The following is a 21,949-nucleotide window of genomic DNA, read 5'->3' as shown; positions in this document are numbered from 1 at the left end:
CACAAGGTGGCAGCCTCAGTTTAGTTGCTTAAGTGGACTGCATCTTTACAACTGTGCTTTCAAACTCTGTATTACATTGTGTATAGCTACTGTAAGTAGTAAAAAAAAAGTCTTCTTTTTTATTTGCCAGGAAAGAAGTTCTAACCTCATCTGGATCTTAATGGGATAATGTATTCAGTTGCTAAACAGATGTTGTTTCTGTGCATTTAGCACTCCTGTGTATTTAATGCTTTCTTAATGTTTGTTCTCAGGTAACTGGCACACGTGGACCTTTTGGAACCAGTAACATTCAGGAACATCTTTTGCCTTTTGACCTATCAATATTTAAGTCTCTTCATCAGATACAGGTATATTTGAAGAAGAGTTTTGCATATAATTTTCTATAAATTATTCCAGTACAGATACTACAAATATTTTGCTTTATACTTAGCATGCATTTCCAATATCATGTGAATATGTAAAGTTGCCATGGTGCTCTTTCCAATGGTTATTCTTCAAATTCCTCACTGACTAGAATCTGTTGATGACCTGCATGCATAACTGAAGGTTGTGTGCATGTCTTTTTTCTTGATGTTGACCAAAGAGGTATTTCGTACCTTCTATTCAGTATCCAAACAACCCCACAAGGCAAACCTCAAGGTTCACACAGTCATTTATTAGCTGGGGTGAAGAGGTAGGAGCAGATAGCCACTGTCCTTACCACAGTTCTGCTGCTGGGAGAAGTAATCTGAGGTTGCTGCCCCAGATCTCAAGTCTCAAGTGAGTTGGTGGGATAAAGAGGCATGACAGAGTCATCAAGGCTTGAAAGCTACCTTCTGGTGGAAAGAGGAGCATGGAGCTCTACATGCAGGACATTGTGATCCACAGACTCTGATGTATCACCACAGTCTGTGTCTATTGTGGTTACAGGAGTTCTCCAAGAACTCTAGCAGTGGTCTTTTTCAGCTTTCCTCCTGAGATTCTTTTAACTAGATATGTTAGGGATTGAACCTGGAGCTTTTCACATGATTTTTAATGCAGCTGTAGTTCCCATTTTATTATCTTCTAAAACTCAATTGTTGTCTGTCTGTCTGTGTATCTATTTGTTTGTTTATATGATTTATATCCCACCCAAATGGGACTCAAAATATCTTCCTATATAGACAAACACAGAACATCTGAAATAAAATTGGGGTTAAAATTATTAAACCAAATGTTCAATTAAAGCACTACTTTAAAAGCATTATAACTTTTAAAAAAATAAACACTTGAAACAGCACACAGAATTGTACATTACTTCACCTTGCATCCAGGCTGACTCTGAGTAGAGAACTGCTCGTGGGATATCCCTGCGGATGGAAGTGTAGGGAGGCAGTTTTTATTAATTCCCCTTTCTACTTCAGCCCTTTAAAAAGCTGAGGGTTGGGAGATGCTATGGCAAAGTCAGGGAAGGATTGGCAGAAGTCATCTTCCTCCCAATGGAAGAGGAGGCCCTTACACGCAGGGAATGAACCCTTCCGTTGGAATTAAAACCATTATCTTTATAATTTTCCAAGAACTTGAAAAGAACTGCCCACTTCATAAATTATACTTCAGCTTTGTCTTTGCCTCATATTTCATATGTTGCTGTTGTTCATAATGGGATCTATTGTATGTTCTTTCTAGGCATAATATTTCACAGAAGGAGATTTTACTGAAATATTACAAAGACTTTATCCTGGAAGAATAGTGTGGCACTCGTTATATTAACTCTCATCTAGGAAGATTTTTTAAAATTCCATCAAGTGCCTTAATCTGGAGTATTTTCAAATGCCATTGAGAATTCCAATGTATTATGTAATATAAAAATGCTTCATGTTCACAGGAGTGTTCGTGGGTGCAGGAGCAGTGGTATTTCATAATGCGTAAATATCCAAAAGCAGAAAACACAATTGTATGAGGTAGAAATTTGTACTAGGTAGCTGTCAGCTCTCCTTGTGTGCCAGTGAAAAAAAGAGCAACCAAACAAATGTAAAAGAATTGCTGGAACAGTTTTTGTCTCAAGTTTTTTGTCAGTCATAAAAAAGTATATGACAGGTGCCTGAAATTCACAGATGTTTTTCTCAATTCATTAACTGACAAGTCTGTAAAATTGCCTACCTTGTAACCATAGTTCTGTCATCTGCTTGGATGGAATCTAAATAGAAATTATGCTTTCCAGTATTGCTGCTCATTTTAGTTTATGTTACTTCTTCAAAACAGATAAATCACTGTGGTGCAAAGCTTATTAAAGGGCTGACATCTTCAAAGCACACTTTAGCCACATTGAGTGTTCAGTTTTCAGCAACATCCATGATGGTAAGACTGAAATGTTAATTATTTGCAAGTATAATTACCTGAGTTATATAAAGATAGTGATAAATGATGAAAGTGTATAAGAAAGGTAGTTCATAGAGTACTATCTCTTTGTCATGCCGAAATGTGACCAGGTATCTACTGGCTCCATGAAGCTAGTTTACAGTTATTTGATTCTACCCAGCATGGAAGAGTTTTGATAGCGAGGATGGGAGGAAGGACATGAGCTGTTGGAAGCAGGAGTCTATAGGGAAAAGGGGGAAGTGGCTTGTGGCAGGGGGGAAGTCTGGGATAGACTTGATGGAATTATAGCTAATACAAATTATAGAATGCAGTTAGAAAATTATTACTCTTTTTTTAAAAAAAATTAAACTCTAAAATCTAAATAAAATTTAAAATCTAGGAAAAAATATTAAGAATTACCCTAAAGGCACCAGATTCTGTCAGATCCAGAAAGCTGAGCAATAATAGGCCTGGAAGGATGTGGTGATGCTTGGAAGTCCCTCTGCAGTTAATGGGACTTAGTTGATATTAGATATTAAACTTATTTCTGCATATAATAATTGTTTAGGAAGAGATGTTTAGAGACTGAAAAATTATGTGGGGAGGGGGAAAAGATAATTTTATCATTTTCCTGTGTATGGTTTGAACAGGAGGTCCTAGTTCCTGAGGCTTATGAATTTGACCAATGGGAGCCAGAGGGTGCACCTTCAAGTTGTCCTGTGACAGCAGTTATTCCAACATGGAGAACTTTAACAACCTTAGATATGAGTCACAATAGTATAGCTCGAATTGACGACTCTGTGGTAAGATCTCATAAAAATGCCTTAAAACAGGTTTTGAATTGGGATGTGGTATTTATTTTAGTTACTGATGCTAGCATTCTATGAACATATCAAGTATTTTGAACATTTCTGTTAATGATTATATCTGAAGATTTTTCAGAACAGGTTTGCATTGCAGGCCTCTGGCTTCCTATAGGAAATGTGCAGCTATCAAATTACTTTACAGTATTAGCCACATAATAAATTGAGTTATGACCAGCCTGTTGCGTCAGACTAATTGATTACTCTCTCTCTCTCTGTTTTAGAGACTAATGCCGAAGATTGAATTTCTGGATTTAAGCCACAATGATGTACCTCTAGTGGAGAATTTACAGGTTTGCTTTGCATATTGGTTGATGGAATTGTGTGTATATTTCTATCATCTTAAACTTATTGCTTATGTTTTCAGATTGCTGTTGTCATTCACTTAAAAAAGGTCCCAGATTTTAAGACCTCTTCTCTTGCTATTGTCACTAGCAGTAATTGTCTTGATGGCCTCTGAAAATGATAAGGTGGAATCTCTTTCAGTTGTCTGCATTGTCTTTTTGCCTTATGAGATTGTCTGAGACTATAATATCTTTCATCAAAATTATCTATTCAATCTTAGTTCAGAGGAGGAAAGAGTTGAATTCAACATGATTTTCAAAAATGTTTCCTGTTGTTCACCAGGTTCTTGACTTTATTGTGCAGTGGCTGCCATAAAGAGTTTTTGAGATGAGAAGTTAGAAATATGTGTTGCATAAAAGCAATGTTTAAATTGTGGAGGGAAAGGTCGATGTTGTTAACTGCCATCAAGTTAATTTTGACTAATGGCGACCCCATGAATGAGAGACCTAGTCACCCTATTATCAACAGCCCTACTACTGTCCTGCAGATTCAGGGCTATGGCTTCCTTGATTGAGTCTATCCATCTGAAATGCCATCTTCCTCTTTTCCTAGTTCCTTCTACCGGAAAAAGTGTCTCTGTGCCACCCCTTTGAGCGCCGGATCGGGGCCGTGGCAACTGCACACCGTGGCCCAGAAAAAGGGCACTCTTGCTGCCACTGCAGCTCTTTTCGGCGCTCCTTTTGGCATGCAGCATATGAACGCTGCGGCAAAGGAGTGCCATAATGCCATTGCTGTGTGGGCAGGCAGGCGGTTTGATGCAAGCATCAGGATGGTGTCGGGGTGCGCATCATCCAAACGCCACACCTCCATGCCGCCCCGATGCTGGCAGTTACTGGTGGTCTGAACAGCCTCATAATTGTCTTTTTAGCAGTGGTATCCATAGAATAACCCCTCCCTGCTCTCTTTTCACTAGCAAGTGAAGACATTCTTACATTGATTAAGCTTTTGTGGTGTGAATTTTACCTATGTAGTGGATGTGTGTAATTGGAGTGCTGTTTAAATGCTTTAATGTTGTTTTTATTGAAATGGTTTTATCTATGTTGTGTTTTTAGTTGTTTTAATACTAATACTGAATTTCTATTTTAAAATTTGTAATTAATGTTTTAGTTGTATCCTTTTAACATTATTGTAAGCCACTTTGAATTCCATTTTGGGAGAAAAGCAGGATAAATCCAGTAAATAAAAAATAGAACTCTTCTCCAGCACATTTCAAATGAGTTGTTTTTCTTCCTATCAGCTTTTTTCACTGGCCAGAGAAAGGCAAGGATCTTGAATTCAGGACCACACCCATGACTGGTTCCCTCCCCACCTGCTTAAGGGTGAAGGGTACAATACCCTTTGAGTGTTAGATAAAAGAGGCTCATTTTGAGGATTAAAGGATAATTGGATTACCAAATTACCAATTCCAGTTCTGCTAAGACTCTTTTAGCGTTGTACTAAGATCTCTTATGCCAGTGAGTTAATTTTCTGAATGTTTAAAAGACAAAAACAAAACTTAACAAAGATAGCCTAACTACTGGAGGCTGGCATAGTCAGATTTTTTTTAAAAAAAGCGTATGGTGTTTAAACATGTGCATATATGCACAAAAATAATGAGATGGAAAAGTGATGCAGGAATTTTTCAAGACCACTCACTGAAATGGTGAGTTTTGGAAAAAAAATAGACTCTTAATCTATAAAGAGCATAAAGTCGTATTGTATACTTTCTCTTCTTAATATTTAGTTTATTTTTCTCTGTTAGAAGCATTTGTAAAATGCTTGTTAGTTTTTACATTGTGAACAGGATGTGAACAAAAAAATTCCATTGGGTTTTAAATAGAATTTTTAAAAATTTAATGTTGGGGAAGCATGGTAAGAAAACAGAACATCTAGAGCAGTAATTAGCAGGGTACGCAAAACAAAGCTTACATCAAAAATGAAATATAAGTAGAGCTTTGTATGGGTGTGAAGTATGGATGTTCAGTAAAATAGTTGAAAGAAATGTGGAGGCCTTTGAGATAAGGTTTTGGAGAAGGTTGTGCGAAGTCAGATAGGAGAATGAGTTAATAAATACTGGATGTATTTGGGAAAAGATGAAGGCAGTGTGAGAGTGTGAAAAAGTGATAATATATGGTAAATCATATTCTAAGAAATGTGAGACTCGTCCAAGATAAAACAGAAGGTAAACAGAGCAAGGGCAAGACATAAATACAGTAGATCTTAACTGTATTCCATTGCACAGTTACCACCTCATTACAGATGTTTCCTGCCAACACGAGGAGTTCAGTGATAGAGTGAGGGGGAGCATTCACATCCCCAACTGCTATGCAGCAGTGAGGCAGTGAAGTCAGTGCTCATAGGGTCAAAAGAATGGTTATTTTTGGTTAGTAGGAGTGATAATGTCAGCTGTCTCCCTTTCAGGATTCCCTGTTCCCTCTGAGCTGATCTGGATTTGTTACAGGAGCAGGAGGGAAAAAGAATAGTGTGAGCCATCTCCATTGATATACAAACTATTGGGAGCTGGGGGCTTGGTCTTGAATTAAGACCTCCTAGTTTTATAAAAGACCTGTTGCTATACATATGAAAAATGCACAATGTGGTTTGTTGATTCAGGGCAAAGGCTGCCTAAGTCTGGGTTGCAGGTGTGCAGCCTGCAGGTGTGTAGCTATGAGGACTGTTAGTCTAAGTACCTGCACTTGATTTTACTATTACACCTCTGCCCTTCCTACATGCTTCCGAATACCTGAAGAGTTCTTCAGATTCGGGAAAGAGTTGGATACGTACACAAACCTGCAAAGGTTTGCCTGAGATAGAAAAAAAATGGTGACAGCTCTCATATGAATAAAATAAAATAAATAAATAAATAAATATTTATATTTATATAACAGTCAAGTAACCGAAACACATAAGGCATATGGTATTCATGGTGAATTTTCAGACAAAGTTCATGAGGTGATAACTTTTTTATACGGTAGATATATCTATTGTAATGAAGCTTCAACTTCTCCCCCCTCATATACACATCAGTCTGCTTCCAAGTGTCCCTTTGGAGAAGATTTGAATGGTACTTTTTTGCATGACAAAGAGCAAATCTGTTCTGCTGACAGACTGACACATTTAGTATGCCCAAGAATGCTTTTAAAGATTCAGGAGCACAAAATCTCAGTATGCAGTTTTAAAATCATAGTGGTACCTCAATCTGTAAAGTACAACTTTAAAAAAGTGTCAGTGAGATGCATGGTATATTTATTGATAAATAATTTGATTTCTATTCCATTATAGCATCTCTACAACCTCATTCATCTGGATCTGTCCTACAATAAACTTGCAGCATTGGAAGGCATTCATACAAAAATTGGGAACATCAAAACTCTGAATTTAGCAGGGAATCATTTGGAAAAGCTTTGTGGCCTCAACAAACTCTACTCATTAGTTAACCTCGATCTTAGCAACAACAAAATAGACCAGGTATTATACAGTACAATTCTGTTACTTAGAAGTACATTTCAGTGTGTTCTTTTTAGAGTTCAGCCTTTGTATTTGTAAATGAAAAAGAAAGTAAACTTTACTCAATATGCTTAGAAACAGGTGTGCTTAAAATCAGACATTGAAAATCAGCATGGCCTTATACTGATGATTGTATAATCTGGTTTCTGTTCATTCCCTTAGGCTCTTGACTATTTTGGCTTCCCTTTGGGGTTGCTAATTATGTGCTGTTGTTTGGTTAAAAAAAATACATCTATCTCCTAAAAGCTCAGCTTGTCTGAATGGAAACTTCAGTCCTACATTCCCCCATTTCTGTTGTGTGTTTAGTACTTTACACTAATTTGAGAGTGGTAAGGTATCTAAAAAAGGATTAGGAGATGCAGAAAAACATTTTTCCTTCTTATACAGTGTGTGTTTTCTTACTGCAGAACAGAGGACTTAATACAGAATTCTAAAGCATCTTTGAGAGATAGTACCAAGTGACGTGTATGACCCACCATGGTATATTGGTATATTGAACTACAACTCTAGGAGACCAGGGATTCAAATCCTTCTTCAGCCATGGAAAACCACTGGGTGATTTTAGAAAAGTCCTACATTCTCAGTCTCAGAAGGTAGACCTCTTCTGAATAAATCATGCCAGGAAATTCCCATTATAGGTTTGCCAAAAATCAGAGTAAATTTGAAGGCACATAATAACAAACCAAAATACATTTTCTTTTTTGAGACTGATAATCGGTCTATGCCTATATAATCCTCTCCGCACACTTAGATCCTCAGGGAAAAATTTGTTACAGCCTTGCAAAACAAGGCTGTCTACGACCTCCCAGAGGACCTTCTCAGCTACTGCGCCCAGATTGTGGAATGGCCTGCCGGACGAGATCCGTCATATTACCACTCTAAACAGCTTTAAAAGAACTATAAAGACGGATCTCTTCCGGCAGGCCTTTCCTGAATAGTTCTCTGGCTATCAGAAGGAAAATCTAACTGCTGACCTCTGACTTCACCACAGCTATTGTATTGTTTTTAAGTATGGTTTATGTTTTAAATTCTACATGGTTTAATTGTATTTTAAGGAGGGGAGGTTTGAGGGTTCGGACTGTATATTTTAATCTTGTAAGCCGCCTTGATTGCATTTTGTAGAGAGGAAGGATCTAAATAAATTTTATTATTATTATTACTTTGTTTTTCAGATTGATGAAATAAGAAATATTGGAGGCCTTCCCTGCTTAGAAAAGGTTGTCTTATCCAACAATCCTTTAAGTATTATTCCTGATTACAGGACCAAAGTGCTAGCTCAGTTTGGTGACAGAGCCTCAGAGGTAAAGCTTAGACATGTATTTGATACCTGTTTATATTGTAGCATTTCACTTCCATGTATAACACACTATGTCAATAGAGCAGGGTTTTGTTTTTTTAAACAGTGTAGTTAAAATGGATAGGGCCTTAGCTTAGTGGCAGGCCCCATGTTTTTTCTCTTATACAAAGTGCAGCTATTGTACAAAAACTATTTTGTCATTACATATTGGTTCACTTGGCAAACACTGATTTTACCATATATACTTGCATGTAAGTCTAGAAATTTCAGACAAAAAATTGACCCCCAAAACCTGGATCGACTTATTCATGGGTCAATCCACAGAGAAGGCAGGGGGAGATGGACTGCACATTGGGATGGCCTGATGAGTACTTGCTTTTCTCCTCTCAGGGAGCCTTTCTTGTTTGGGGTTGGACCAGATGTAGTTACACCATGTTTCACAGATCAAGGAACCAACCTTGTTTCTAAGGCTCGTGGCCTTGGACAGTAGAATTAATAGAGAATGTCTTTAAACATGCGCAGAATGCCCCCCGGTCTTTCTTCCATGCCCTCTTCCCAGCCTACCCCCTCTGCAGTTTCATTAGCAGTGAGTCACTGATGGACCAGGGCTGGGGTGGCGGCTGTGGGAGCAGCAGCAGCAGCAAACTGAGCATGAGTGTCCTTTTCAGTGTGGGATTAAAATAGGTCTCTTCTTCCCCCCCCCCCCCACTCCCCCATGTCTCCCTTTCCCTGTTTGTGGGTCTGGCTGACTTGCCCCCTCTGCCTGTCTGCCTCTCACTGTCTTCAGTGAGGAACCAGATCCTCTCCCTATCCACTTCTGCTTTGTGGAGGAAGAAGCAGAAGTGCTGCAGCCAGGAGCTGGAAAAAGCAGGTGGGGTTTGCTGCCACCAAGCTTTTAACTCTGCAGGGTCAAATCCTGTCCCAACCTCTCCTCCCCACATCAGGAGAGGTTCTCCCACCTCTTTTCTCCCGCAAAATGCTCAATGGCACACCAGTTCTTAATTCTCTCCTTCCTTCAGGGAGCATGCTGGCCACCCACCTGCAGCACTTCTGCTTGTTCCTTTGCAAGGCAGAAATGGATGGAGTTTCTGGTTTCTCTCCAGTGAGGGTAAAGGGGAGGCAGGCAGGCAGCCTTAAGGGGGTAAACCTGCCAGAACTATGACCAGGAATAGGGAGCCACGTGGGGGGAGACCTGTTTTAATCCCACACTTAAATGGTCACTCAGGCCTGTTACAGACTGCCAAAATAAAGCTGCTTCGGGCCTCTTTGGAGGTATGCTATTTAAATGATGCATGGGTCCTAAGAGTCTGGAGGTCGCGCCAAAGCCACACTCCATTCCTAAGCACTGGAGTGCAGCTTTGGTGCAGCTTCCGGATTCTTAGGATGCATGCATCATTTAAATAGCATACCTCCAAAGAGACCCGAAGCAGCTTTATTTTGGCAGTCTGTAACAGGCCACACTTAGTTTGCTGCTGGTCCTGCCACTGCCTCAGCCCAGCTCAGTCAGTGACTCACTGCAAAGACAACTGCAGAGAGGGTAGACTGGGAGAAAGGTAAGCAGGGGAGCCCAGGAACATTCTGCGCATGTTCAAAGGCATCCTTTAGTCATTCTCCTGTACAAGCTCTGTGAGACAATTCATATCTGTGTCTGGTTCACACTCAAAAAGACAAGGACTCCCCTTAAGGTAACAGCACCCACCCCTTCTTTTTTTTTTTACCCTGTTACATGTCCCTAATGTTTTCCTTTGGTTTATCCATGGGTCAGAGCAAAATCCATAACTTTTACCCCTAAACCTGTGCTGAACTTATACATGGAGTCAATTTATACCCAAGTATATACAGTATGTTGAAATGCCTTTTCGTGCAAGTTCTAAATACATGGTTAATCTTTAATTACTGCATTGTTTCAGTTCTTGTATTGACTAATATTTTCTGGTTGAGTTGATGAGATTCTTCTTTGTTCTCTTCAGGATTGATTTTGGTTGATTTCTTGCTGTTTTCAGGTCTGCTTGGATAATACTGTAACTACTGAGAAAGAACTTGACACTGTGGAAGTGCTGAAGGCTATACAAAAAGCAAAGGATGTGAAGTACAAAATGAATAACTCTGACAAGAAGGTGAAAATTTAAGTGAATAAGTAAATGAATGTCTAAGATCACTTCAGCAGGTTATGTTAGCCCATTATTTAGTCATGAGGAAAGTTTAAGCTCGCTGGGTGTAGTGTCTGTGAAAATGCCCATTTACACAAAGTAGTTTTCACACTTTAACTTTGTTTGGTTTAATTCAAGTGTAATCCTGAATTTCTGAGGCATGAGAAATTCAGACTGAGGCATGGTTTAATATTCTAGCCTCACTTTGTGTTTGCACACTCCCTTCTCCTAATGAGGTGCTACTGTAAAAAGATGTAAAAAGATGTTTGGAAGCTTCTGTTTTAAATTACACAGTTTAGCATGCCATGTAAGCAAATCCTAAAGTACAATTTAGATTAAAATCAGCTTGTCCAGATACGGAAATAACTGGAATCTGTGGCTAATTTAAAAAATGTTTTCAAACCCCTAGCATCAGAGGGTGGGGTGAGGTGCAGACTAACTCTCAAGTAAAGTATGAGTTAAGAATCATAGTGTTGGAAGAGACCACAAGGGCCATCCTTTCCAACCCCCCTGCCATGCAGGAACTTACAGTCAGAGCACCCCTGACAGATGGCCATCCAGCCTCTGTTTAAAAACCTCCAGAGAAGAAGACTCCACCACACTCCAAGGGAGCTTGTTCCACTATCAAACAGTTCTTGCATTACATCTGAAGCAGGTCTATGAAAATACAGCTAACAACTTAGTAAAATATGGTCGACATACATGTTTGCAACTTTTGTTGAATGTTGGACACACAACGAAGCAATTATGTAATTTTTAATTTGACCTTTATTTTATTTTTAAAATGTTTTCCATGTTCCTTATTTTTTTTATACTGAAGTCAATTAAAACATTGATTCACATATTTGATCTGTTATATTTTTCTTAGGCACAAACTATGCAATATTGGCAGTATTTCATCTCTGCAAAATAAGTTGTATAACAAGACACTAGAGAATTTCAAAACAACCCCTATACTAGTGTACAGACAACCCTCTTTTTGAAAATAAATCTCCTCTTTTTCCATTCAGGATAGAGATGCTTTGTGACCTTTGTTCCTAGCCTTTCCGTTTTTATTTCTCAGATCACTGAAGATTCCAAGCTTTCTGCTGCCAGTTCAAAATCAAACTGTTCTTCTCTTTCTGTACATCCTTCCTCTCCTTCTCTGCCTCGTCCTGTCAGCTCCAGTCAAGGTAATCATGTATGTATCATGCTGCTGGGCTGGGCCTCTTGGTTCTACCCTTGTAGGCTGCATTGATATACATGAGCTTCTCTATATGGGAATGGGGTTTAGCAAATTTCTTGGGAGCACAGAAAGAAATGGTTGGCTTCTTTTCTTTTTTTACACCAGCCTGTAGCTCTCTATACAAACAGATATACTTATATGTATAATTATATGATTAAATTATTCTATTCATGTTTGTATGTATATTCATATCTTCAAGGTTTGGGAAAGGTCCTCATGAAATACTGGGTGGAAAGCAGAGCTCTGGCTGTCCTCCTGAGAAAGCCTTTTGCTTCCAAGTGGCTGTGAGCCCCATTCCCTTCCCATTTTAAAAAAAAGATTTAACACAGTATGCTTCTTAAGTATATTTCCAAGTTGATTGTGTACATGGATCTTGTCTAAAAAGTGGAATTTAAAGCAATAGCATGATGTTAAACAGTAGCTACAGGAAAGGCATTAAAAAAATGAAAAGGTAAAAAGAATAACACGTAGCTGTGTCTTATGTGGGTTTAAGTGGTGGGAATCTGCATTGCTAATATGCCAGTCTCTTCTTCATTAAAAAAAAATCAGTTCATGGATGTCAGTTCTGTCCCTTATATGAGGATTGTTGTGTATCAGAGGTGAGTGCACTCCAGAGCCCAGAAGACCGTGCCACCTGATTTTCAGTACATGCAGAACTGTCAAGGGCTACAGAAAAACTTTGTAGTAGCCATTTGGGGTGAGCAAAAACAACACTGTTTCACTCTTAGCCAGCCTTTAGGTTGATTTTAAAGTTTGTTGTTGTTGTTGTTATTTTGGTGGTTGTGAGGTTTTAAAACTTAAAAAACTGAAAAAATTAGGGAGTTCTGGGGGCTTAGAGAAGTCAGTGGGGTTCACAAGGGCCACATTGGACCCCTGCCTCAAGACCTCATACAGTCTGCATAATTCCCTGTCCATCCCCTGTCCTCACAGTCTATGAGATACGTGAGATAAGGTATCGTAAACGGATTAGAATATTTGAATAAGATTTCTGTTCTCTTTTTCAAAACACTATGAAGATTGTGATAAGAAGTGGGAACTATCCAGAATATGTGATCTTTATTTGGGAAATGACAAGAAGTTGTAGTCTCTTATACCAAAGCTCAAGGTTGTCGCTACACATTTTGTTTGAGAAAGATTGTTCAGATGTTGATTATTTGTGAAAGACATTTCGTATGGAAAGCTGACCTTTTGCTCTTTAAGTTGCTACTTCTCACTTTTTATTCTTTGCTTTCTTTATTCTCCCTAAATTAAATGCTTTTCTTTTTAATGTGGTTAGCTTTTATAGGCAGTTTTCCAAATACTGATATGGCCAGAATTCAAGCCATGTTGAAGATTGCAGAAATGAAAACATAAAGCTTTGAAAGGGAACGTGTTTCAGAGGCAGAGCCCGTATATTATGTGTGTAGAGTCCCATGTTCCTGATGTCTTCTTAGCAACAAGCTGTGAAAATGTTCCATGTATAATACCTCAAAAGCCACTGTGAGAGGGGACACAGGTTCTAACTTGTGGGCAACTGTCCATATTAGCTGGGGGTTTCTGAGATATTTAATCCCAAATAATAACTTTTCCAGGTTCTGGAATCAGCTGTATAGAAAATGTCTTTCAGGTTTTCTTCAGATGAGTAGGAAGAGAAGAGAGGGTTTTTTTTAAAAAGTACTTCAGAACCTTATCTAATTTAAGCCTAAAGAGGCATATACTATATTTTCAGAGCTTGAAATGTCTGAAAATGGGACATAAATTACAATACTTTATTTTCATAAAGAACTGGGTTTTTAAAATTATGACATCTGTTTCCATAAAATATTAGTCATATCAAATTGCACTGGAGATTTTTTTAATGGGAAGATTTAAATATTTTTACAGGAGATAGGAAGTACAAATAATTCTTCAACTTCCTCAGTGAACTTTCAGCAGGTTACGAGAAGTTACAAGCTGCTTCTGTTGAAGAATTACCAATGTATCATGATTATACATTTTCAAGCCCTTTAAAAATTAAATACAGTACTTATTTTAGCCACATGTTAATAGCAGAATATTTTTAAATCCAGAACCAAATTATATATACAGTAATGTGCAAAACTTTATTAGTGCAATTCTAAACATGCTTCCTAGAAAATAAGCCCTACCAAATAAAGTGGAATTTGTTTCCAAGTGAAAATGCATATGATTGTGCAGTCTGCCATGTGAGTCTACCAAATCCCATTGTTCCTGAGTAAATGTGATCAGAAAAGGCCTATTTTTAATCTCTTGTTATGAAGCATAATTCCATGTAGTCATTTAGCTACAGTTCTTATAAAAATATGGTTAGCTAAAACTAGTTTGTAATTTTAAGAAGTTCTGTGTCTCTTGTATTTGAGTTTTGGAGGATTTTCATTTATATAGGAGGACAGAAAAGCAAGAAATAAATCCAGTTAGGCTTCAGAATCTGTTGGAAGCTATTCCAAGGACTGTGAGATTCTACAGCCCTCAATGTGTGAGGAGTGGAAGCAGGATATTTACCCATTGAGTTCTTCTCTGAATTGTGATAGACCTTTTTGCCCCCACTGTTGCTCCCCAACAGTGAGGCATAATACAGTCGGTCCTCGCCTTACGCGGGGGATCCGTTCCGGATCCCGCTGCGTAAGGCGAATTCCGCCTATGCTCGAGCCCCATTGGAAACAATGGGGCTCGTGCACGGCGGCGCACGGGGCACAACGGGCGCGCGCGCCCATTCAAATGAATGGGACGCTCCGCCCCGCGCGGCTTGAGCGCGTATGCTCAAGCCGCGTATGGCGCGGGCGCACGGTACAACAATTAAGAGTAAATAACCTTCCAGAAGATCCTAGTTTGAACAAACTGCTAAAGAGATAACAAAATATGTATCAGCTCCAGAGCTGACACTGTGATTCCTTCCCATTGGAGAAAATGGTAGGATATAGGCATGTGGAGCCATCAAACCACATGCTTTTGCAGTATCCAGAGTAAGTAACTATGGAATACAGCAAACTAGATACCCCCCTTTTGTGCTGAGTGACATGAAATTCTTAAGATGGTCATTCTGAAATCATTCACATTCCATTCTAAATCATTTGTGTGTTTCTGTGTATACAAAGCATTTAGCTGTGCGAGCCTTTCCATTTATTTTGGTGGAGGATGTGGATCTGCACAGGTGTATAAATAGTTCCTCTTTTGAACATATCTGTGGAAGCCTGGACAGGGAATGATAAATCTAAGAATTGCAGTACAATTCCATAACATATTTGCAACTTCTTCCTTTTTCCCCCATGACAGTTTTATACCTCCCCACTTGAGAAGTTATTGCTCTATTGAGGCTTCAGTAAGTCTCAATTGGGAGTTATGAGATATGACACCTTGACGTTTAGTAACTCATAATTACAATACCAAAATTCTACAATATCTTCTGTTCCTTTGGTTAACCATATGATTAAGGTAGATAGGTAGGTAGTTGTTTGTTTATTTATTTATTATGGTCACACACCAGCGTAGGAGCAGTAAAATACAACCTCCAAAATACAATCAAAAATCTTCCAAAGCTTTTGACTCATCTTTTTTCTCTTTGCCATTTGTTACAGGACCTCTTTTCCTACTACACTGCAAATGTGTCTGGCACAAATTTGTGCCACATATTTGGCTAAATTGTTGCCAATCAAAAAGGGCATAGGGATGTCTGTACACAGCAATATGCCAGTTTCCCTGCCAGTCTTTGTACCTCACATTCACTTTGGCCACTGGTACAGAAAAAGCAGGACCTCATAGACCTTTCAGAAGAACCTCTTTTCCTAGTACTATGTGAGGTTGAGTTATGGGGTGGTGTTTTACTATACACAGCTGAGTACATTTCTCCTACATCTTTCAAAGCCCATGTCTGATATCTGTTTATGTCCATTTTCTGTTCAGAATCCCCACTCAGGTCTGAATCTAAAGTAAGGAACAGAAAAAAACTTAGGCCTGTTACAGACTGCCAAAATAAAGCTGCTTCGGGTCTCTTTGGAAGTATGCTGTTTAAATGATGCATGCAACCGAAGAATCCGGAAGCTGCACCAAAGCTGCACTGCAGTGCTTAGGAATGGAGTGTGGCTTTGGCACAACCTCCGGACTCTTAGAACCCATGCATCATTTAAACAGCATACCTCCAAAGAGACCAGAAGCAGCTTTATTTTGGCAGTCTGTAACAGGCCTTTGTCTGCTCAACAGGTAATATGTGAGCTCATGGGAAGCCTTGCTCTCCATGGCAAACCACCTAGTTGTCAGGTTGTGCTCCTCAATCCTTTCTTACGTACAGTATTTAACTCCTTCACTTGAATATTTCTCACAATGTGAACTACCATGGGACTCTGGACATACAAATTTCTCTTGTTTGGATCTAGGCAGTTATACTGAAAACATCCCACATTCTCACACTTAAAAACACGTTTTGCTTTCCATTGTTATTCTGTGGTTTGGGCTTGCATTAGATATTTCTTCATTTCTCTAGAGTGTATTATTAGCCAGGACTTGCAGACTTTTACCTCTGGTGCCCTATTATCTGAGGACTGCCAGTTTCTGCAACTTTTCACAATTGGTAGCCTTTGAATCAGGGCCTAGGGGTTTTTGGTCACTTCTCGCCATATGAATACCATAAATACCTGTTTCTGTTCATATTTCCCCTACTTTACTACAGCATTTACCTCAGAGGTCATACTGTATTTGTTTCTTTTCCTTGTTTATGTTTTATACCACCTCTTTCTTAGGTACTTGGTTTGAGTCTTTTCCCAACTTCTTGGTAATTCTCCTACATTACTAAAACTTTTTATCTCAGGGATTACCCTTGTCTATCTGTACCACAGCATTTCTGGTTCAGTTCCCCCAACTGTCCACACACCAATGTGGCTTTTTTTCTCTCCTCCCCCCTCAACCTAATAATAATAATAATAATAATAAAATTTATTTCTATACCGCTTTTCCACAGTGATCAAAGTGGTGTACATAGTAAAATTATTAAAACAACATAAAATTAAAACCACATTATGTTAATTACAATATACAATTAAAATCCAATTCCTAGGTGTATGTAAGTGAGAGGGAGAAAAGGGGATCGAACATAACTTCAGTGTACATGGGGGAATGCTTGGTTAAAGAGAAAGGTTTTAAGTCTCTTTTTAAACAGTTCAAGGGAGGTAATGAGACGGAGCTCCTCGGGAAGAGGAGTCCTTACTGGATCATTCAATCTACATTCTTCTCATATATTCTCACAAACTCCGATCCTTTTCAATCAGATCCCACCACTTAGCATCAAAATTATTGTGACATTGTCCTATCCAGGCCTGGGCTGACAGTTCCTAGCCTTGAAAGCTTGCCACTCTCATCCTTCCCTTCCAAAACCCATTGTTGGATTTGGGTCCTAGGCTTTCAGATGACCTTAGTGTGGACCAGTTTGTTTGAAAGTGGTTTCTTTAATGGTAAGTGTGACCAGCCCTTGAATTAGGGTGAAGCAAGCCAATCTGAAACTGATTTAACAGATTATCAAACACAAATAAAAATTTGCTAAATGTCAAGCACAGCTACCCCTGCATATTTTCTAGATTATCAAACAGTTCAGTTTTGTTTATTAAATGATGCAGACTATTTGATGTTTTAACCAGTTCTGTTGTATAGTTCCACACAGATAACAGAGTTCAGTTCAGGAATTATCAGACCTCCTTCTCTTCATTCACTCAGCATCAGCCACACACATCCACTCCACACAGTCTCTTTCAACTGTCACCAACTGATGTCTTATCAGACTCTCACCTGCAGAGATCCTTCCCTCCTATTACAGAGTTATCATCCAGCTGCTTTTTATTTTTCCATCAAAGTGCAACTCAGTAACATATTTGCACAGTTTTTTTTTTCCTTTGAGAGTTTCACAGCCAGGTCTGTGAATATTGCTTTAAATGATGGTAAATGAGCTAAAACATAATGTTTAGACTTAATGTTAAGTGAATCACAACTAATTTGGGTACTATTTACTACATATTGCCAGTAATGTAAGCATAGGATGGACAAGATAGTACCTAAATTATGTTGCAGTCTCTAATTTATCATTTCCTTGGACTGTTTGAAAGGTAATACTGCTTAGTAGGGGCTAAATGCTTGTCTAGAATATAATAGATGCAATAAAATGTATGGCACCTTATGTAAGTGATGACGTAAGAAGTCCCATTTATTTGCATGTGTCTACTCTAGTCACCATTCACATTAGATGTAATTTAAATGTCAAGTTATATTTGTTTGGTTTTACATCAGTGGTGTTCAAGAACTGTTTCTGTCTATTCCAGAAATAACTTGTAGGAAAACAGCCCTAGCCAGCAGTTTTTCATCAAGTAGTTCGACTCCTAAAAGCCATACAGTTACCCAAAGATGCTCTAAGACATCAGACCCAAGAAGTAGAAATCAGGTAATATTATTACAGTATTAACCTTTATTTATAAAGCGCTGTAAATTTACACATACAAACTTTTAGTTAGACGGTTCCCTGCCCTCAGGCTTACAATCTAAAAATATTTCAATTGAATGGTATTCTGCCTGGCTTTTTTAGGATGGATTTTGTGAGTATCATGTGAGTTTAGTTTGAAGCTGCATCATTCACTGAATACTAGATCAGTGGAGAGAGGGATGAGATTTCCAAAGAATATCTTGAATAGGTAGGGAAATTTAATACATTTTTTCATAAGCTGGGTGACATTTAAGATGTACAGATTTTGCCATATTGTATGTAGAAGTGAAAAACATGGATGCAGGGATGGCATGAAGAAAAGTCTAGGATAATTAATGAAAAATGAATCATGTTCTTCCTTTTCCTTTTACTGCCATGTCTTAATTCAAAACTGAATTTACTAGTCATGTTTAAGCATAGTAACAAGCCAGGAAACTGCAGGAGCCCTGGCTTGTTGGATCTAATCAGCATACTATCTGTTTAACTATCCATAATGCAAGAGAAAGAAACCATTGATGAAATGAAACCGTACATTATTTCTATGTCCTGCTTGGGGAGAAATAAGCCAGAGTGCTGGCTGCTGTTTATCAGGTGCTTCATGTTGCTTTTTGACCTAGGGTGACCACATGATTTTCATAGGGTTTTCTTAGTCAAGGAATACTCAAAGATGGTTTCAGAGTGTTCTTTCCTCTGAAATATAGGCTATATGATATGTAAACTATAAAATTTATCCACTCCATTACCAATGGAAGCCGCTGGGGAGTGCATCTCTTTACAGTTATTCATCACTACTGAATCAAACCAATACCTGACATTTAGAGGCACAGAATAATGATTAAGGGCAACCACTGAGTACTTGAAATGACTGTTATTTTTAAAAGGCATTTTGGAGATACTTTGTCAGAATTTTCCATCCATCTTTTGATACTCTGTTTAAACAAGTTAATGGAAAACAATGGAAAAGTAACAGCATAACAAGTGAATTACTTTTCTAACATTCCAGTGAGTAATGATATTGGTTTACTTTTGACATGGTAAAGGGAATGAATTACTTTTAAAAAGTAATTCTCCAAGTTCTAGTCGAGCCTGTTGAGACTTAGCTATCATGAGATTCTTTTCTTTCAAGGTACCTGCTTCACAATTGGAGTTGTCTGGTGAATATGATGATGCCCCTCATATGTGGTGAGAGAGATGTTTTATTTTTATATACCTTTTTTATCTGAGAAAAAGACATTTATTTAAAACATGTAGCTTCCAGAGATGTATAGTGTTTTGTTATTTAAAGAGGAGAGAGAATTTTGTTTAAGCGTGTGTTGTGCGATGACTAAGATGGATATTTGGTTAGGGGGCCTCTCTGTGCTTCCTGCTACTTATTCTGTGTTCATCAGGAAGTTCAGGAAGCAAATCCCACCAAAAGAGTAGAGCAAATGGAGATCAGGATATGCTCAGTGTAGGATGTGCATTGATTGTAAAAGCCTTATGAGCCGAATAGATACACAAATATCTTTAGGTCAGATGTTTAAAATATAGATTTAATTCCAGTGCACAGATAGGCAGGTTTATGCTCATTCATTTCAGTGATCTGCATTGGATTTAGACCTATAAAGCATAGGCCTAATATGAGCATCTAATATGAAGGTGGCTATGTATCCCAGCTACAGCAATACAAAGTGATACCAGTATGAGGCTTTGAAATGAGGGTCGTTATTTTTAAACTGGGTAGCATAATCTTCCTTTCTTTCTTTTTTCATTTCTAAGTTTGAACCGTTCTGATGAGGAGCCTGATGCCTTGCATAACCACCTTAATACTGTGATCCTACCTTTCATTTGTATGTCATACACTGCCACAAATCAGGATTTTGTGCAGCATCTCTCTGCATTGATAGCAGAAGCTGTGGAAAACGCACCTCCTTTTTCAATGGAAACTCAGACTCAAAATGCAGGGAACCTTTTGAATGATTCCAGAGCTGCAGATACAGAAGATGGCTATTTTGAAATGGGACTTCATGAAGGAGACCATGTGTTTGAGTTCATCCCTACTCCAGACATAGGGCCAGTAACTTTGGATAGCACAAAAACAGAGCAAGATGACATAATCAAAGTCCTGTGGAGTTTTTGTATTCAGGTTCATAAAGGACTCAGGCAGTTTGCTTCCTGTTTGGTTTTGGCTAGTAGTGTGGTAGCTGTATTTGAAATTCCCCAAGATTCAAAAGGGAACTGCCAACATATTCTTTCTGCTCTGAAACTAGTGCAGTGTTTTCCATATTCTGATCTTACAGAATTTGGATTCTTGATACCAGAAATATGTTTGACACTCAAGGTAAATAATGGCGACACAAGTTTGTTTGTGGTCTCGGACTCTCAAAACCTGCAAGATTTCTATTCCTGTTTATATAGGTCTTGCTCTCAGTGCTCCAGACCCACTTTAGCAAGTTCTCTGCTTTATTGTGGTAAAGCAAGTTTGCAGGAATTTGTTTACCAGCTGATGGGGTTTTATCACATTTCATCTGAAAACACAGAAATAAAAGGCTGTTTTCCAGCATATATTTTCTGCCATAATAAAGCTGATGCTCAGAAAGTCTTGTGCCAGCCAGACTTGCCCAGTAATGACAAAACATGTTCTAAACATAATGCAGGTTCTGCACTTTATTCTGTATTTCATAAGTTTGCTGGTGAGAGCCACTGCATGTTCCATCCCTGTTGGATATTTCTAACACCTCAGCACCTACATATAGTTCAAGTTGATTTTAATGTACTACCAGGAAAATACATTGACTCTGAAAATGCAAGGAGCATTTTCAAACTGAGCAGGATTCCACTGGCTTCAGTTCTTTTGCACCCCACCAGTCATTCTGTCCAACAGGACGGTTCATTTTCAGATGGGCATGTGCTGGAATTGCTCATTGGTCATAGATTGGTCACAGCCGTATTTGTCCTACCTCATGAGAAATTCCATTTTCTAAGAGTCTATAGTCTCCTGAGGACACTTCTGCAAGACATCAAAACCATCATTATTTTCAAAGCGTCCACCAATGTAGAGCCAACAAGAAATTCCCTCATAGTCTCCACAAGGCACAGCCAGACTTCAAGGTGAGAATATGCATTTTTAAGCTAACTTGTGAAAGCATGCAGTAACAGTGAATGCTTCTTGTACGTGACAGGTGCTTTTGGTGAACTGCGAATAGAGCAACAGCATAGTCTTTACATTTTGAGCTTAATGCTTTTGCTTTCCTTGCATCATGCTGTCCCATCTTACTAAGGAAACTGTAGCTACAGGAGCAGGTTCTGCTCAAAAATATCTCAGTTAAGATTTATGAGAACGTAAGGATAATATGAGTCATTTATAGAAATATGTGAGAGTCAGCATATTGGACTATGACTCTGGAGACTAGGGTTTGATTCCCAGCTCAGCCATGAAACCCACTGGGTGACCTGGGGCAAATCACGTGCTCTCAGACTCGATGGAAAGCAATGGCAAAGCACCTCTGAACAAATCTTGCCAAGAGATCTCCATAATAGGTTACCTTAGGGTCACCATGAGTCAGAAACAACACAGACACATAAAAAATATAAAAAGTGCAAAAATGTGTTAACAAAGCTTGAATGAAATACAGGTGCTTGTTCTTTCATGTGTGGCTTTCATTTATGTTTCATTTGTGTTTCCTGCTGATAATATGCATTCATCTCTTTTCCAGCTTTTGTAAGTCTCATTTGCCCTTCTCATCTGTGTATCCATCTGAATTTTTGCTGAAGAAGATTACTGAAGAGAACCAGATACCTGTGCACCTTCCATTTTCCTCATGTCTCCAATAT

At 38.6% G+C, this 21,949-nt stretch overlaps 1 protein-coding gene across 1 annotated transcript in view; it reads left to right on the top strand.

The window, feature by feature from the left end:
* NISCH (nischarin) overlaps positions 1 to 21,949 on the top strand; it is a 43,779-nt gene that overhangs the window by 16,422 nt on the left and 5,408 nt on the right. The window contains 12 exon segments of the mRNA XM_042448906.1: positions 252 to 347; positions 2,221 to 2,316; positions 2,967 to 3,119; positions 3,404 to 3,472; positions 6,786 to 6,971; positions 8,183 to 8,311; positions 10,311 to 10,424; positions 11,521 to 11,629; positions 17,979 to 18,097; positions 19,263 to 19,318; positions 19,895 to 21,226; positions 21,832 to 21,949. The exon segment at positions 21,832 to 21,949 is cut by the window's right edge and continues 9 nt beyond it. Coding sequence (XP_042304840.1) covers positions 252 to 347; positions 2,221 to 2,316; positions 2,967 to 3,119; positions 3,404 to 3,472; positions 6,786 to 6,971; positions 8,183 to 8,311; positions 10,311 to 10,424; positions 11,521 to 11,629; positions 17,979 to 18,097; positions 19,263 to 19,318; positions 19,895 to 21,226; positions 21,832 to 21,949 — 2,577 coding nt within the window.

This window comes from Sceloporus undulatus, chromosome 2 (genome assembly GCF_019175285.1).
Source record: "Sceloporus undulatus isolate JIND9_A2432 ecotype Alabama chromosome 2, SceUnd_v1.1, whole genome shotgun sequence".
NCBI classification, from domain to species: domain Eukaryota; kingdom Metazoa; phylum Chordata; class Lepidosauria; order Squamata; family Phrynosomatidae; genus Sceloporus; species Sceloporus undulatus.
Note: the sequence above shows the minus strand (reverse complement) of the source record. Positions and strands in the feature narration are given on the sequence as shown.